This window comes from Drosophila albomicans, chromosome 3, assembly GCF_009650485.2.
Source record: "Drosophila albomicans strain 15112-1751.03 chromosome 3, ASM965048v2, whole genome shotgun sequence".
NCBI lineage: Eukaryota > Metazoa > Arthropoda > Insecta > Diptera > Drosophilidae > Drosophila > Drosophila albomicans.
The window spans coordinates 10,992,889-11,008,717 of NC_047629.2; the positions used below are offsets into that span (position 1 = coordinate 10,992,889).

At 36.1% G+C, this 15,829-nt stretch overlaps 2 protein-coding genes across 6 annotated transcripts; one reads left to right on the plus strand and one right to left on the minus strand.

Annotated features, from left to right (window-relative positions):
* Positions 1–7,322: 7,322 nt before the first annotated feature.
* Positions 7,323–15,829, plus strand: LOC117566833 (long-chain fatty acid transport protein 1). 5 transcript variants are annotated; one of them, XM_034246411.2, is made up of 6 exons: positions 7,323–7,436; positions 8,312–8,578; positions 11,975–12,234; positions 12,292–12,933; positions 14,630–14,831; positions 14,888–15,829. In XM_034246411.2, exons 2-6 carry the CDS (start codon positions 8,525–8,527, stop codon positions 15,827–15,829), a joined length of 2,100 nt encoding a protein of 699 aa, XP_034102302.1. In that variant the 5' UTR covers positions 7,323–7,436; positions 8,312–8,524. The 5 variants fall into 5 exon arrangements, with proteins under 5 accessions (XP_034102302.1, XP_034102303.1, XP_034102301.1 ...); XM_034246412.2 differs by having other exon boundaries at positions 7,323–7,402; XM_034246410.2 differs by having other exon boundaries at positions 7,328–7,461.
* On the minus strand, positions 12,927–14,137 carry LOC117566837 (ficolin-1-like). The gene is made up of 3 exons (XM_034246419.2): positions 14,034–14,137; positions 13,168–13,970; positions 12,927–13,100 (listed from the first exon to the last, which is right to left on the minus strand). Exons 1-3 carry the CDS (start codon positions 14,100–14,102, stop codon positions 12,980–12,982), a joined length of 993 nt encoding a protein of 330 aa, XP_034102310.1. The 5' UTR covers positions 14,103–14,137; the 3' UTR covers positions 12,927–12,979.

The window sequence follows — 15,829 nt, forward strand, 5'->3', positions numbered from 1 at the left end:
TATATTGCAAATATAAATGCAAACCACAACATTTAAAACAATAAAGTAAGATATTGAGGAATTAGATTTTCTTAGAATCAAATAGATTGATCTTTCAATTCTGCAGAACGATCCAGTTGATTCATATTGTTTTGGCTATAAGATTTACATCTCTATAGAGTCATCTCGTACACTAACTGAGTGAAAACGAATTCAGAGATACAATTTAATTTCAATATTTTTATTTGTAAGATCCAAGAACAGTTAGCTTGTTATGTAAAAAATTTGTTTAAGTAAATAACCAAAAATTTCTATCAAATTTTATAAGCGAATTTGCAAGGTAAATTTGTAAATTTTCTTTTACAAATATAATTGTTAAGTAATAATAAGAGATCTGTGATAGATATAAAATTTCTAATTAAAGCCCTAAAACTATATTTTGTTATTTTAAAATTTATTTTATTTCGTTTTTTTTATACGTATTATTCAGTGAAATATTTTTAGATTATAAATGAACGGCCAAACATATGTGTTCTCTTTAATAATTTCTATTTGTAGATATTTTAATTTCCGAGATTCTAATATTATTAAAAATAAAGCAAAATTTCACATTTATGAATTATCATTTCAAATTATTCGCTTAAGCCGAATGATAATCTATGACTTGTAGCCAAAAATAATCATCTTGAAGTAAAACACATAAATAAAAACCACCTTACGAAATGTAAAATGTAAATAAATATCGTCTGCAATTCAATTCAATTCAAGAATTGTCATTTGATACACACAAAAACGGTTTTCTCCAAAAGAAAAAAAAAACATTTTAGGTTCCACTTAAAGGAAGAGAGAGCACTAGAGTTTCCTCTCTGGTAGCTGTTTTATTTCAAGAGCTAGGAAAATGAATTTGATGTTAGGTCTTGATGTTAGACTACCCCAACATAGAAATGTCAACACCCCCAATGCTCATGCATATGAGTTCATGTTTTACTTTTGGGCTCCTAAAAACCTATTTAAGATCATCTCAAATAACCGAAACGCATAAATTGTGTAACTAATTTTAGAAATGGAGTCATTCATTCACACACTCAAACTCAAACTCAAACTGAGACACAGACACAGACACAGACATGAGATGCTCTCAGCCATTTTCCAATTCCTATTATTTTTATTCTTTTGTTTTTTTGCATGGCAAATTCACATGGCCGTTAAGGGAAGGACTGTTATTAAATGTGCGCACATGGCAATCAATGGCATGTGCTATGCGCCAGCTCTGCAAATCACAGCGAGGTCCTGGGCCAGGATTTAGGACCTCATGCCGCTTGCCATCGAGAGTTTTCCCAACATATGTGACAGTAACTCGGCTCATAAATGAAATGAAAATAATGCGTGTGGGAGTAAGCATAGGAAGCATTTTTTTTTCTTTCTGCTTGTTATTGTTGTTTTCCTTTCATCTTCCTTGGGCTCGACGTAGGCGCCGACCGACAGCGTTAAATGAATCTCTGACTTTGAATCGGCATCGACTTCATCTTCGACTTGGAAAAGAACATTCGATGCAGTTGCTATTGGAAGGTAGCAAATGTTTTATTTTGTTCACACTGTGAAATTATCGGGAATTTAGAATGTGCGAGATCATTCCTATATCTTTTTAAATTAAATAAAAAAATTTAGTGATTTCTACATTTCACTGTAATCTGAAATGACTAAGATTAGAATCTTGTAATAGGCTATAAACAATTTCACAGATACATATTTACATCATTCAAACATATTAGATCATTTCTACAAATTCCTTCGTTACAAGGACTACGTCTTCAACTTAAAAAGGAACATGCGATCAATTTTTTATAGGAAAGTAGCAAATGTTTTATTTTGTTCACACTGTGAAATTATTGGGAATTTGAAAGGACTGCAAAATTCATTAAATGTGCAAGATCATTTCCACACTTTTTTTTAAATTAAATAACAAATAGTGATTTCTATATCTCACTGTAATCTAAAATTACTAAGATCAGAATCTTATAAACCATTCAAATGTATATATTTACATCATTCAAATGTAGATCATTTATACAAATTCCTTCCTTACAAGGACATCGTCTTCAACTTAAAAGGAACATGCGATAATATTGGTAATTTGGAAGGTTTCATTAAATGTGCTATATCATTTTAATAGATTCCTCCTTAAGAATTGTGTTTTCATTAAGCAAAAACATAAGATATTACAATAAATTTTTATTTCGTTCCTATTTCGCTAATGTTAAATATTAATGTCGAATATTTATGAGTTCTGCGAATATTTGTGCAATTATTGGCAGAGCATTGAAACATTTAAATAAAATCGAAAACAATTGCAGCGGACGGACACATGCTCTCATGTCATGTAGCAACTTGCAACATGGTGTGTCCAAAAAGTATACGAGGCGTTTCAGATTTCAAAGCACGGGTGCGAGAACGGAAGCCCGAAACGCTCGAAGGCCGAGCTGAACACGTATATTCGAGTGCAAGTATTGTGACCCAGAAGGCAAGCGGGCTCATTTGTGGACTGCTGATTGATTTTTAGTGAGAATCTGCCATGCTGCTCTCGCTCTCTCTCCCTGTCTCTCTCTCTCTCTTTCTCCCCAAGTTGGCTCCCCTTAGTAACCATCACTATGTGCCGTAGAACATCTGCTTCATGCAACGCTGCCAGCAACAAAATATGCACTGAGTCTGAGTAATTAAAATCAATATTCTCGTTTCGAGGTGTATAGACATTTGTCGAACTGGACCAGCAACAACAACAACAACTATAGCAACAGCAGCAAATGCAGTTTATCTTTTTCTTATTGTTGTTGTTATTGTTGTTGGCAGCATTTCGAGTGCATTTGCCGATCAATCAACGATCAAAGTTCATAAGTTGACCCAGCTGACTAATGGCAACCGACAGAACTGGCAGCGTCCCGTCAACAGCATCAGCAACAATAAACTCAGCAACAGCAACAACAACAACGACGACAATAGCTAATGTACTAGAGGAACTAATGTGAATACATACAAACATTTAGTACATTCGAATGTGCGTAAAAATACATAAAAAAGTTCAAATATTTTTGCTGTATATTTTAAGTGATGGACTATCTAGTTACTCTGTAAGGTTGCATGTGTTTGTAGCAAGTAAAGTTTAGTAAAAAAAGTTAAATCCCAAGAATAATAATAATAATAGTAATAATAGTAATAATAATAATAATAATAATAATAATAATAATAATAATAATAATAATAATAATAATAATAATAATAATAATAATAATAATAATAATAATAATAATAATAATAATAATAATAATAATAATAATAATAATAATAATAATAATAATAATAATAATAATAATAATAATAATAATAATAATAATAATAATAATAATAATAAAAATAAAAATAAAAGAAACCCCTGGACAAGCTGCTACAAAACCTTTTCGAACAACTCCAAAAAGTATGCACCATAAAGATGTTACAAAAGTTGATAAATTAAAGAAATGTGGCTAAGAAAATACTAACCAATAAATTTAATTTCTTGACTTTCTCTTTCCTTCCGAGAACAGCCTTGAAGCCAATATACCCCTCAGCTTGCCCGACTAATGCATACAAATTGAATAATCACACTGAGGCGCGAAAGGGGCAACTGAAAGCAATATCGTCTGTCTGCCCGTCTGCCAGTTCTCTCTCCCTGCCTCTTTGACTGCCCGTCCGTCTGTTCGTTCGTCAATTTGTCTGTCCTGTTGGTTGGCAGTAGCTAAGGCGGGTCTTGCGTCGGTCGCATAAATATTTTCCTTTTATATTTTTTCAGCCGAAGATGCGCAGCACATAAACCCCTATGTAGTTGTTGTCTATAAACAAAAAAGCGTTCATAAAAAAGCACAGCACAAAGATGGGAAGAAGACAGCGGCAGAGCGAGAGCAAGAAAGAGGCTGGCAGCGTTGGCGGTCGCCAATGGAATATCGACAACAACAATAAGAACGACAACAACCAGAGGAACAAACGCCAAATCGAGGCACTTTTTGTTTATTTACACAAAATGATTTTAGTGACTCGCGAAGGCAGCCAGGAAGTAACTAAGTAAAACGCCTGTTTGAACTCCCCAAAAAAAGTAAAAGCGAAAAAAGAAAATCAAGAAAAGCAAGAAAGGAAATGGAAGCCGTTTACAAAACTGTCTTGTGCTTGGACAAAATGGTTGCCTGTTATTTTTTTTTTTTGTATATGTGCATGTATTGGGCGAACTTCTGGGAATACGAAACGAAAGCAAGATCGCTGTCCGCTGCATCATTTGATGTAAACGCTTGACACTTTGCGCCAGCGGAACCCCAGCAGCAAACCGCAAGCAGGCAACATCTGGCATCTGACGCGAAGCCGAAAAGATTAATTTCTGACAGCGCGGGAGCGTCCCCAAAAGATACACACACACCCACACAACCACACACACACACAGATATACACAGAGCTATAGCATGATCTGCTGATGGACGCTGATGCGCGTTTTCCACGCCACACTTTTCACGGTCGCATCCATCAATTGTTGGGCCCATCGCACTCGTAATATAAGACGTCGCAATGCAAGAAATCTATACAAATATATTATACTATTTCGAATTTCATTTTGGCGGGAAGACAAAGACAAAGACGGCGGCGACATTGGGTCTCTAAGACTTAGACTAATCATTAGACGGCAGTCACCACGTCACAGCCACTTTCCACTTGACTGAAATCCAGTTTTCGGGATTTGCCGTTTAGTACTTCATTATAAGCGCACTAACGATGTTATTTTAATGATCTCAGTCTCAGTCCAAAGAATCCACTTGACACAATGCAGCAGCATCAGCGGCAGCTCAAGTGTTTCACACAACGAGAGAGGAGTAAACGGAGTCCCAAAAGGGTAGAGCCCTATATAAATACAAATGTACATATGTATATATACATAAATGAATATAAAAATGTTTGCCTTACATACAAATCTATATGCTAACTTGTCACTGCATTTATTTTTTGCACAGACGGAGGGAGAATGAAACACATTTATGCCACGGGGAGTGTGTGAACAGATACATTGAATGCTGAGTATCTTTCTTGGTGCCTTGTTAAGAGTTCTTCGAGTATATAGGAATATTACTTATAAATGGTCGGGGAACTGTTGATTGCCATAGCCATAAAAACTTATTGAGCCCTAGAGTGAAATGCCATTGAATTTAGTTGTTGAAATGTCAATGTTAAGCAGGTATGAAAAGATAGATATATAGATATAGATATAGATATAGATATAGATATAGATATAGATATAGATATAGATATAGATATAGATATAGATATAGATATAGATATAGATATAGATATAGATATAGATATAGATATAGATATAGATATAGATATAGATATAGATATAGATATAGATATAGATATAGATATAGATATAGATATAGATATAGATATAGATATAGATATAGATATAGATATAGATATAGATATAGATATAGATATAGATATAGATATAGATATAGATATAGATATAGATATAGATATAGATATAGATATAGATATAGATATAGATATAGATATAGATATAGATATAGATATAGATATAGATATAGATATAGATATAGATATAGATATAGATATAGATATAGATATAGATATAGATATAGATATAGATATAGATATAGATATAGATATAGATATAGATATAGATATAGATATAGATATAGATATAGATATAGATATAGATATAGATATAGATATAGATATAGATATAGATATAGATATAGATATAGATATAGATATATATAGATATAGATATAGATATAGATATAGATATAGATATAGATATAGATATATAGATATAGATATAGATATAGATATAGATATAGATATAGATATAGATATAGATATAGATATAGATATAGATATAGATATAGATATAGATATAGATATAGATATAGATATAGATATAGATATAGATATAGATATAGATATAGATATAGATATAGATATAGATATAGATATAGATATAGATATAGATATAGATATAGATATAGATATAGATATAGATATAGATATAGATATAGATATAGATATAGATATAGATATAGATATAGATATAGATATAGATATAGATATAGATATAGATATAGATATAGATATAGATATAGATATAGATATATAGATATAGATATAGATATAGATATAGATATAGATATAGATATAGATATAGATATAGATATAGATATAGATATAGATATAGATATAGATATAGATATAGATATAGATATCGCTTTTTAAAGATCGCTCACTTAAAGCGGCAAAAAATGTTGCAATTGTACTTAACCTGGTTCGAAAATCGCCGTAATTGCTTAACCCATGTTCATATAACTATTGAGTCAAGTCATGCAAATCTGTAGTTATATGTTTAGTGTTTGCATTTTAGTCTAGTACTCTTATGTATGTATGTTTGCATGTTGATGCTAAGCTTTTGTGCACTCTGTTGCACTTACACTGTCTGCATATTCATACATAAATATGCATTTGAGTGAGAGGCAAGAGCGCGGAGGCGCGACCCCCTTTTTGGATCCAAACACAACGCGAATGTTATGGATGAATTGTTCGGTATAAGAGAAAGAATCGAGTATCAGCAACAAAAAAGAAAAACAAAATAAAAAGAGAAAGAGAAAGAGAAAGAAAAAGAGTGCAGAGTGGAACACGTGTTTCGAATTAAATGCATTCCCCCTTTTTCCGTCTCTCGTTCATTTTCTTGCGATCCCTATATGAAATTCTATTAGACATTTTTCTAGCTCTTCTGCTGAATGGTGACATTGTCGATGTGCGTTTTATGCCCCTTGCTGAAACATTAACGGCAATAGCCCAACGAAAGGCGCATAAAAAACATGGGAGGTGTAAACAGCAGACCGAATGAATCCAGTAACAAGATAGATATAGAATTACGTTGCACTTGTGTTCGACATTCCAGATAGCAGAGTATTTATGGCTGCAAATTTACAGTTCTGAGCATAATTACAGGGTATGCCATGTCGGCAATTTTCACTTGCGTGCCTCAGTACGAAAACAAAATTCAAACAGCAAACTTCAATCAAAGGCAGTAATCAAATGTACTGAGATACTTATAACAACAATCAAAAGATACTCGTACATACATACACAGTTGTGTGACCGAGCTAACTTCAAATCAACCTGTTGGCAACGCGGACGCTGTTGCTGTTGACGCTGACGCCGAAGCCGACAGCAGCAGCGGCAACCGCAAAGCTGCAAACCTTAGCTTTGACTCCGACTCAGAGTATGAGGCTGAGTCTAGCTCTGGCTTACGAGCGCAGTCGACGATTCGAGCTGTTGGCCTAAAGACGCATCCAACAAGCAACTGTTCGCATCTGAATGCGGCAGCTTCGAAGTTAGTTAAGCATAACAAGCATTGTGTGTTCTAAGTGTGTGCAACAAATGGTTTTTGTGGTAGGAAACAGTTGTTGTGTTGTTGACTTGTCTGAGAGTAGATGAGATAAAATATCTTCAAGTTGGTCAATTGAGGAAAATCCATTGTTGGCAAGTGCGCAAAAAGAGTGAAACAAAAGAAAAACCTCAGTGAAAGTGAAGATGCCCCATCATCATCATCATCATCGTCATCATCAAGATCATTAACATCGTTGCTTTGACTGATGGGGTTGCGGTTACAAATCGGGCCTCATAATTATGGTGAAGTGCCGTTGCAACTTGCAACAAGGAAGCAATAACTAAAGGTGCATGTTGCAAGCATTAAACAAGCACAGCACAAAATTTCATCGCACAACATTTGAAGACGATTTATATTCACATTTATGAGTGACTGTAAGATTGATTTACAGATTTGTTCATCAAAATTATGCTGGGGCTGCACCTAAAAGTAATGTACTAAACATTCATATTCCATTTGAGTTTTATAAATACAGCTAGGTTGTTTAACAAATAAAAACACTTTAATAGCCATAATACTCGACAAAATTTCGCGACAGACAAGAGATCATAAACTCGTCACACTGCACACATCATTTAACGAGCCATTAAAATTGCATAAAATAGACTTTTTCGGAACAACTTCCCGAAAACAACTGACACACATAATAAACCTCAACCTCCTCAGCTGTTTACTGACAATTCTCACAACAAAATCATAATTAATACCAAAAAAAAAAACATAACATTAAAATCACCTTGGACCCAACAAAAGATCTACGCTGTCGCGGCCGCAGTCTCATTTGAAACTCAACTCAACTCTACTCAAAACCAAACAACTTTTTTAAAAAAAGATCATTTTTCTTTGTGTCAGTTTTGCTGCAATTGGAATTCACATCTCACCCAAACCTAATTACCCGCAATTTCATTTGGAAAGTAACCACAAAAATAAGAAAAGTAAAAACGAAAAGTGCAAACCGTCTGCCTAATTAGCCAGAGACTCACAGTCGCTGTTAATCAACCGTGCTGGGACTGTTAATACTCTGTTATCTGACTGTTATCGAGTGGATCGCATTAATATCGCAAAATGAATGATGCTGCTGCCCCTGGCCACAGTCCAACAGCCTTGAACTCTACTCAGGTAAACTATACTTACATTAACATTTTTTGGCTTTTGTGTTCGAACATACTGACTATTCCAACCACAATCGACAAACCGGCAAACCGACAATCTGGCTTTGTGCTCCAAAAATAAAAACAAAAATAACCATATATGAATGGTATATAAAACAAGTTTTCGCTTCGATGCTCTGTCTACGCTCAGCACAGTCGAATTTTTAAGTGGGGGTCTGATAAAGCTATAAAAAGCGCATAGCAGGCAGTTCCGACTTCGTACTCGTTAAGCTTCATTTGTAAACCTTAATTATACCCGCTGCACATAGGATAAAAGAATATAATGCTATAATGGGGCGCCGATAAACCAGCTAAGTTGTTTTGGCCTTTGAATGTTTATATTTTCGTGATGTTCTAATGCAATTTAGTATATTTATATACCAAATATGCATACTTTACTTATGTGTGCATATTTGTATATAGTAGCACATATTTGAAGAATCTTTCAGTCGGTCACATTCAAATTGTTAGTTTTCTCTTCATGTATATCACCAAACTTCCCTATATTTTTGTTACTCCTGAAGATGTAAAGTAGTGAAAAAGATTTCTTCTACCAAACTATTTATATTATTTTTATATATATTAGTATCCACATAAAATATATAGTAATCAATTTTAGGGTAAAACTTAGTCGATCAATGTTACCTTACAAAGCTTTTTCTGTAATTCAGAATGTAAACACAGTGAAATATTTTAAACACAATCAATCAAAAAACCCGTTTATTTTGCCCGCTTTTTCAGTAGCATCTCGATTTTGTTGATGACTCGATTTGAAACTCAAAACTGTGGCATAGGTCAACATTAAAATTGTTGACGGATTCACAGGGTCATAATAATTAAATTGCTATCGAAAATTAATAAAACTCGCATCAGAATATTCTCGGATATTAAGAATCAAATATATTGCAGATCAAAGGTACATTTTTAAAGAAACTCACATAATTTATTCCCATTATCAAAAAGGTATTGCCGGCTTCTTTTGTTTGTTTTAGTATTAAATAACGGAATTCGGCAAACAATCTTGAGATCTTTAAAGTGTTCATTTACCTGCAGTGGCCAAGCAAACAGTAAAGCTTTTACAGCTAATTACTGATGGAAACGAGCTACCCAAAAAAAAATAAAAATAAATAAGAAGTACTTGAGTAATGGCTAACTTTTAGTGATTTACGCGGAAGTGTTGATGTTGAATCAAACCGAATGGGAAAAGAATACCGAAAAACGCAGACTATTATTAGCTTTCAATTGAATTTTTAAAGACTATTAGAAGAAATACTGATCATAAGCAGCTTCGACTTTAAAGTCAAATATTGTATATGGGAACTGCACCACAGATTGTTGTCAAACAAGTGTGATCTTTGCATAAAGTCAAGAATTTAGGCAAATATTGGAAAACATGATGAAAAGCACCGATGATGATCCATTAGTCGGGGACAGCGGACAGAAGTCCAATGATTATCACCTTAAAATATGGCACAAGGTAAAATATAATAGGAAACATAATTCATGTAATCATCTGATTATGACTCAATATCCAGATACTCTTTTATTTGCTGGGTCTAACCTCTGCCCTAACCATCTGTCTTCTTATCCGACTGTCCAATAAGCTAGCAGCTGATGCCGAGCACAAAGCAATGATGCATTTTAAGGAGATATCTAATCGAATAGGTCACAAATTTGATAATTAGATCTTTTTGCTGTTTTTTGCAAATTTTAACCTGTTATTTAAATAAAATATAGATATTGAAAACGCAGTTCATTATAAAACAAGTTACAAAAGTAGAATAAAGAGTGCTTACTATTATGATACCCTCTGATCTAAAATGTGTTAAACCCGAATTTCATATGACAAGTCGGAATCTTTTAAAGAAAATCCTAACAAATACAGAAAAGACAATAAATAGGCAGAATTTAATTCGAAGCGGTGTCAATATCAGGAAATTCTCTAAGTATGCAAATTCGGGACTTTTTCAAAAGTCCTAAATTCAGCATAGGATTAACGATAGCGCCGAATTTCATAACTAATATATCAGTGAACACACTGAATTATATTTGTGAAGAAAGATTAAATTGATTCAGGAATTTTAGGTTTATTTTTTTTTAGAAAAAGCTTAAAAAGAACAAATCTAGTGGAAAGTTTGATTCCAACCCCAATAAATATTGTTTATTTTATCATTGAAGTGTTTCTCATTTACTTTTAATTAAATGTATAATGCTTATATACATCCATGTTTTAAATTAATTTAATTGTCTTTTTGAACCTTGTTTAGAATATTCCCCTATATACATCAGTCGGCCTTGTTCTACATGCTGCAAACATACGTTTTCTGTAATCGCACCCATAAATACTGTAGACTTAAAAATAAATAAAATGAGAGTTCTTGACTGAGAAATACACTCCATACACTTTTAGAGAGTATGCAAAATTCTCTCATCATTCAAACATATTAAGAACATATACAAATGCTCTAAAAATGTTATACTTTTAAGTTAACATACATAAATGACGAGTGTCAAACAAAAAAAAACAGCTCTGTCAAGTTTGGCATTATGTCTCAAGGGCAGCTGTTACTGACCTACAATACTACATAGTAAATGTAAATATATGTGAATACATAATGAGAAAGATACAGGTTGAGAGAGATCAGAAATATATGGTCATAATAAACAATAAAAAATGTAAGCTTGTGCAGATTAAGCACGTGGAAAAGAAATTGATTTTCTCAGGGCCGGTTTTTAGTCGCTTTGCAAAAATATAAAAATGCAGATCTTAGCTACATAATTTGGTATCCAGATGGCCTGCGTTTTGGCATTTTAATATTAGTAATTAAGTAGGCAGGACGATTTTTAAAATATGTTTATATTCAGACATTGATAAAGTGGTGGGGTTTTGGGCTAAACAAAAATTATAGTTGATGATGACTAATTAGAAACCTGTTGTTAGAATTGTATTTTAGCCGAATTCAAATATGACAAACTTTCTTTGCTCTGGCAAACCCAATAAATTCTTTTTCACTCTTCAGTTTAATTATTTGTAATTGTGATTTTTTAATTATACGTATTTAGTTTGCTTAAATCTATTACTTTTACCTGTCGAATTAGAAGTGTATTCAGATTGTAAGCAAAGTGTAAAATCCATTTAAATCTGCTTGTAAAAAGCTCACTTACATAGCTCAATAACAAAGAGTTAAAGTTCGCGAATTTAAACGACAAGCAACCTCAATTCATGATAGTATACTAAATGTATATACTTAACATTCTAATTGCTTTTACACTAGATGCTTGAACTCAGAGTTCATGCTGTTTAAAATATACAGTTCTCATTTGATATGGTGTAAAGAGTGAAGTATACATTTCTTTATTTTAGAGTGCCTCCAAGGACGTTAAGCTCAACATCGAGGCAACCCAGGACACATCCAATGCAGCCAAGAAAACCAGTTGCCTTCGCTGGCTGCTGTTCCTGCTATTGACGCCACTTGGAGCAGCGGGCACAGCTTTGCTCTGGTACTATCAAGGTGCCTACTATGGACTGCTTGGGGTCTATGGCAGCCTCGTGCTGCTGCTGTTGGTTAAGCCTGGCTTCCGCTGGTTCTACATAGCAGCAGTGACGACACCCCGCGACACCATGTAAGCAGCAGAAGTTGACGTTTGCCTCGCTTAAGTTATTAACCCGCATCTTCTTAGCGCTCTGATTGCCTACATACGCGTGATGTTGTTTGTGAAGCGGCAGGAGCGCAAGAACCTCAATGTGGGCGACATCTTCGAGGCGAATGTGGCACAGTATCCCGACAAGCTGGCGATTGTCAGCGAGACGCAACAATGGACGTTCCGGCAACTGAACGAACATGCAAATCGTGTGGCGAATGTCTTCCACAGCCATGGCTATAAGAAAGGCGACGTGGTGGGTTTGCTGATGGAGAATCGCTGCGAGTTCGTTGCCACATGGCTTGGACTCTCGAAACTAGGTGTCATCACGCCGCTCATCAACACAAATTTGCGCGGTCCTTCGCTACAGCACAGCATCAAGGTGGGCAACTGCACCGCACTCATCTACAGCGTTGGCTACCGTGCAGCTGTCATGGATATAGCCAGGGATTTGCCCGCTCATGTGGCGTTGTATCAGTTCAACGATAGCGTGCACTCCCCCGAAGTTACCGATGGTCTCACACAGGGTCTGGCACAGCAACTGAATCCACTGCTGGATGCTGCAGCCAAGGATAAAGTGGCTGCAGGTGCCACGAGGGCGGATCATCAGGATAAGCTTGTCTACATCTACACATCGGGAACCACAGGACTGCCCAAGGCAGCTGTCATTACCCACTCACGGTAGGATATAAATTATAAAAGGCATTTAAGGTAGATGCAGTTGTTATTAAGAGAGATTGACGCGTTTGGGTCTTATAAGCATATGCACAGTTATTAGTTCATCGGAGGAGTAATTCCAGAAGATGCGTCGAGACTTTAGAGTCTCCTGATATCCTCCATTCAAATTGCTAGAAAATTAAAGATAATAGTTAATTACCATTTCAGGAATAATTTGTATACATATAGTATTCAGACCTGTCTGAACAACAGTTGTACCACCAGCCTCCGTGAAGATCAACTGCACAATTCGAGTCGCCACATTTGTCGTTGTCCCTATCGAAGGTCGAGAACTTCATGTGCAAATTCCCGCGAAGCATATCATCGGAAAAGCCTGTGTGGTTGCCTATCGAGATTAGTTCGTAGCCAGTTTGTTCACCGCCAACCTTAAAGTCATCATAGCGAGCGCTGCGAAGTTGCGAATTCCAATCTCTCATGAATATGAAGAGCTCATGGCGCTCACTTGATGTTATCCTATGCAGTTTCTCGAGACCCATGAAGAACTCAGACTTTAAATCGCCGAACCCGTCACGGTATTCATTCCAGCTGCGATAGAAATTAATGCTGCCATCCAATCGACTTTGTATTACTGTCCAGCCCAATCCAGCAATTCCACTATCACACTTGACTGGGAATGTCTCTATGTCAGGAAGCATTATCATGTGAATGCCGGAGGATCTGTCAATATCTACACAACTCAAAGGAAATGGAACGTCCTTTACAATTTCTTCAGTGTTCTCTTGAGCTTTGGGCTTTCTTCTCATTTCAATAGCGAATATCTCTTTGGAATGCTCGATTCTTAATTCACATTGTTTTTCTTTCTCTGCCAAAGAAGTCTCTAAAATTGCCATTTTGATCCTAAGTTCTTCCATCTGGCTTTGCAATTCAGAAACTTGTGCATCCTTCTGCCTACAGACTTCACTCATATGAAGCAGAGGCTTCACCACATGGTAGCAATAGGAAGCACACTGGTTTTCCATTTGTTTTGACAACTCACAGAACTGCACAAGAATGTTTGGCAATGTCAATTAAAATTTTGATGACTATTAACAAGGTCTACATACCGACCAATCGTGGGATAATCCCAGCGACAGCATAGTTGAAATTGTTAATGTATAACAAATGATCTTCATTATAAATTATTCACACAATAAACTGTCGCGTTTAAGGGATGAGATTAAACTGAATTGTTGAAATTTACAGATTTTATTTTCGAAATGAATTCGCTAGTGATAAGACAACGCGTCACCGATAATACATATATACATATATACTTTTTGTAATCTGCCGAGTTCTCATTTCTGCGAACATCGCAATTTCCCATGCTAATACTTTGAGTATATTTATATAATAAGTCGATATCTTCGAAGTACGAAATAAACACACAGAATTTAACCCGAAGCGGTGTTAATATAATTTTTAAATTGAGGATAGAATTCAGAATGCCGAATAACTCAATACTGAATACTTTATTAAAAAAAATCAATGTTCAAATCAAGTTTATAATACTTTATTTTATCAAGAATTTTCTGTGTATTTACATCTACATTACTACTTATGCATTTGAGTGTATAATATAACAGCTGCTTAGTGATAATCAGCAATACAATCTGAGCTTACTTAAGTCTTCCTCTCCTCTCTTCCTCTTCCGCTTTCATAGCTATTTCTTCATTGCCGCTGGAATACACTATACCTTGGGCTTCCGGGATAATGATGTGTTCTACACTCCGCTGCCACTATATCATACAGCTGGCGGCGTGATGAGCATAGGACAGGCGTTGCTCTTCGGCTCCACTGTTGTCATCCGCAAGAAATTCAGTGCGTCGGGATACTTTGAAGACTGCGCGCGCTTTAACTGCACGGTAAACAAGAAGATTGCCAGATTTCGTATTCTCTACTAAACACATTTTGCTTTCAGGTCTCACAATACATTGGCGAGATGGCCCGTTATATATTGGCCACCCCCGATGCACCGCATGACCGCCAGCATCGAGTGCGGATGGTCTTTGGCAATGGGTTGCGTCCCCAGATCTGGACACGGTTCGTGGAACGGTTTAAGATTGCCAAAGTGGGCGAATTCTATGGTGCAACTGAGGGCAATGCGAATATCATGAACAACGACAGCACTGTGGGAGCCATTGGATTTGTCTCACGCATACTGCCCCAGATATATCCCATTTCAGTGATCCGAGCTGATCCCCACACCGGCGAACCCATTCGCAACAAGAAGGGACTATGCGAGTTGTGCGGCGTACAGGAACCGGGCGTCTTCATTGGGAAGATTGTGAAGGGCAATCCGTGTCGAGAGTTTCTTGGCTACGTCGACACGAAGGCCTCCTCCAAGAAAGTCGTGCACGATGTCTTCTGCAAGGGTGACATGGCATTTATATCTGGGGACCTATTAGTGGCCGACGAGCGTGGTTACTTGTACTTTAAGGATCGCACGGGTGACACGTTCCGTTGGAAGGGCGAGAATGTCTCCACCAGCGAAGTGGAAGCGCAGCTCAGCAATCTCGTTGGCTACAAGGACACCATTGTCTATGGTGTGAGCATACCGCAGACAGAGGGACGTGCAGGCATGGCGGCCATATATGATCCAACGCGAGAGGTAAATGTGGCAACATTAGGATCTCAGCTGGCGGCAACCTTACCTAACTATGCGCGCCCAATATTCCTGCGATTCCTGCGACGAATTGATCTTACTGGAACGTTCAAGTTGCGCAAGGTGGAGCTGCAACAACAGAGCTTTAATCCCGCAGCCAGCGAGGATGAGTTGCACTATCTGCAGCCAAATGGCAACTATGCACCGTTGACACAAGCCATTTACGAGAGCATACAGCGCAATGAGATGCGCTTCTGA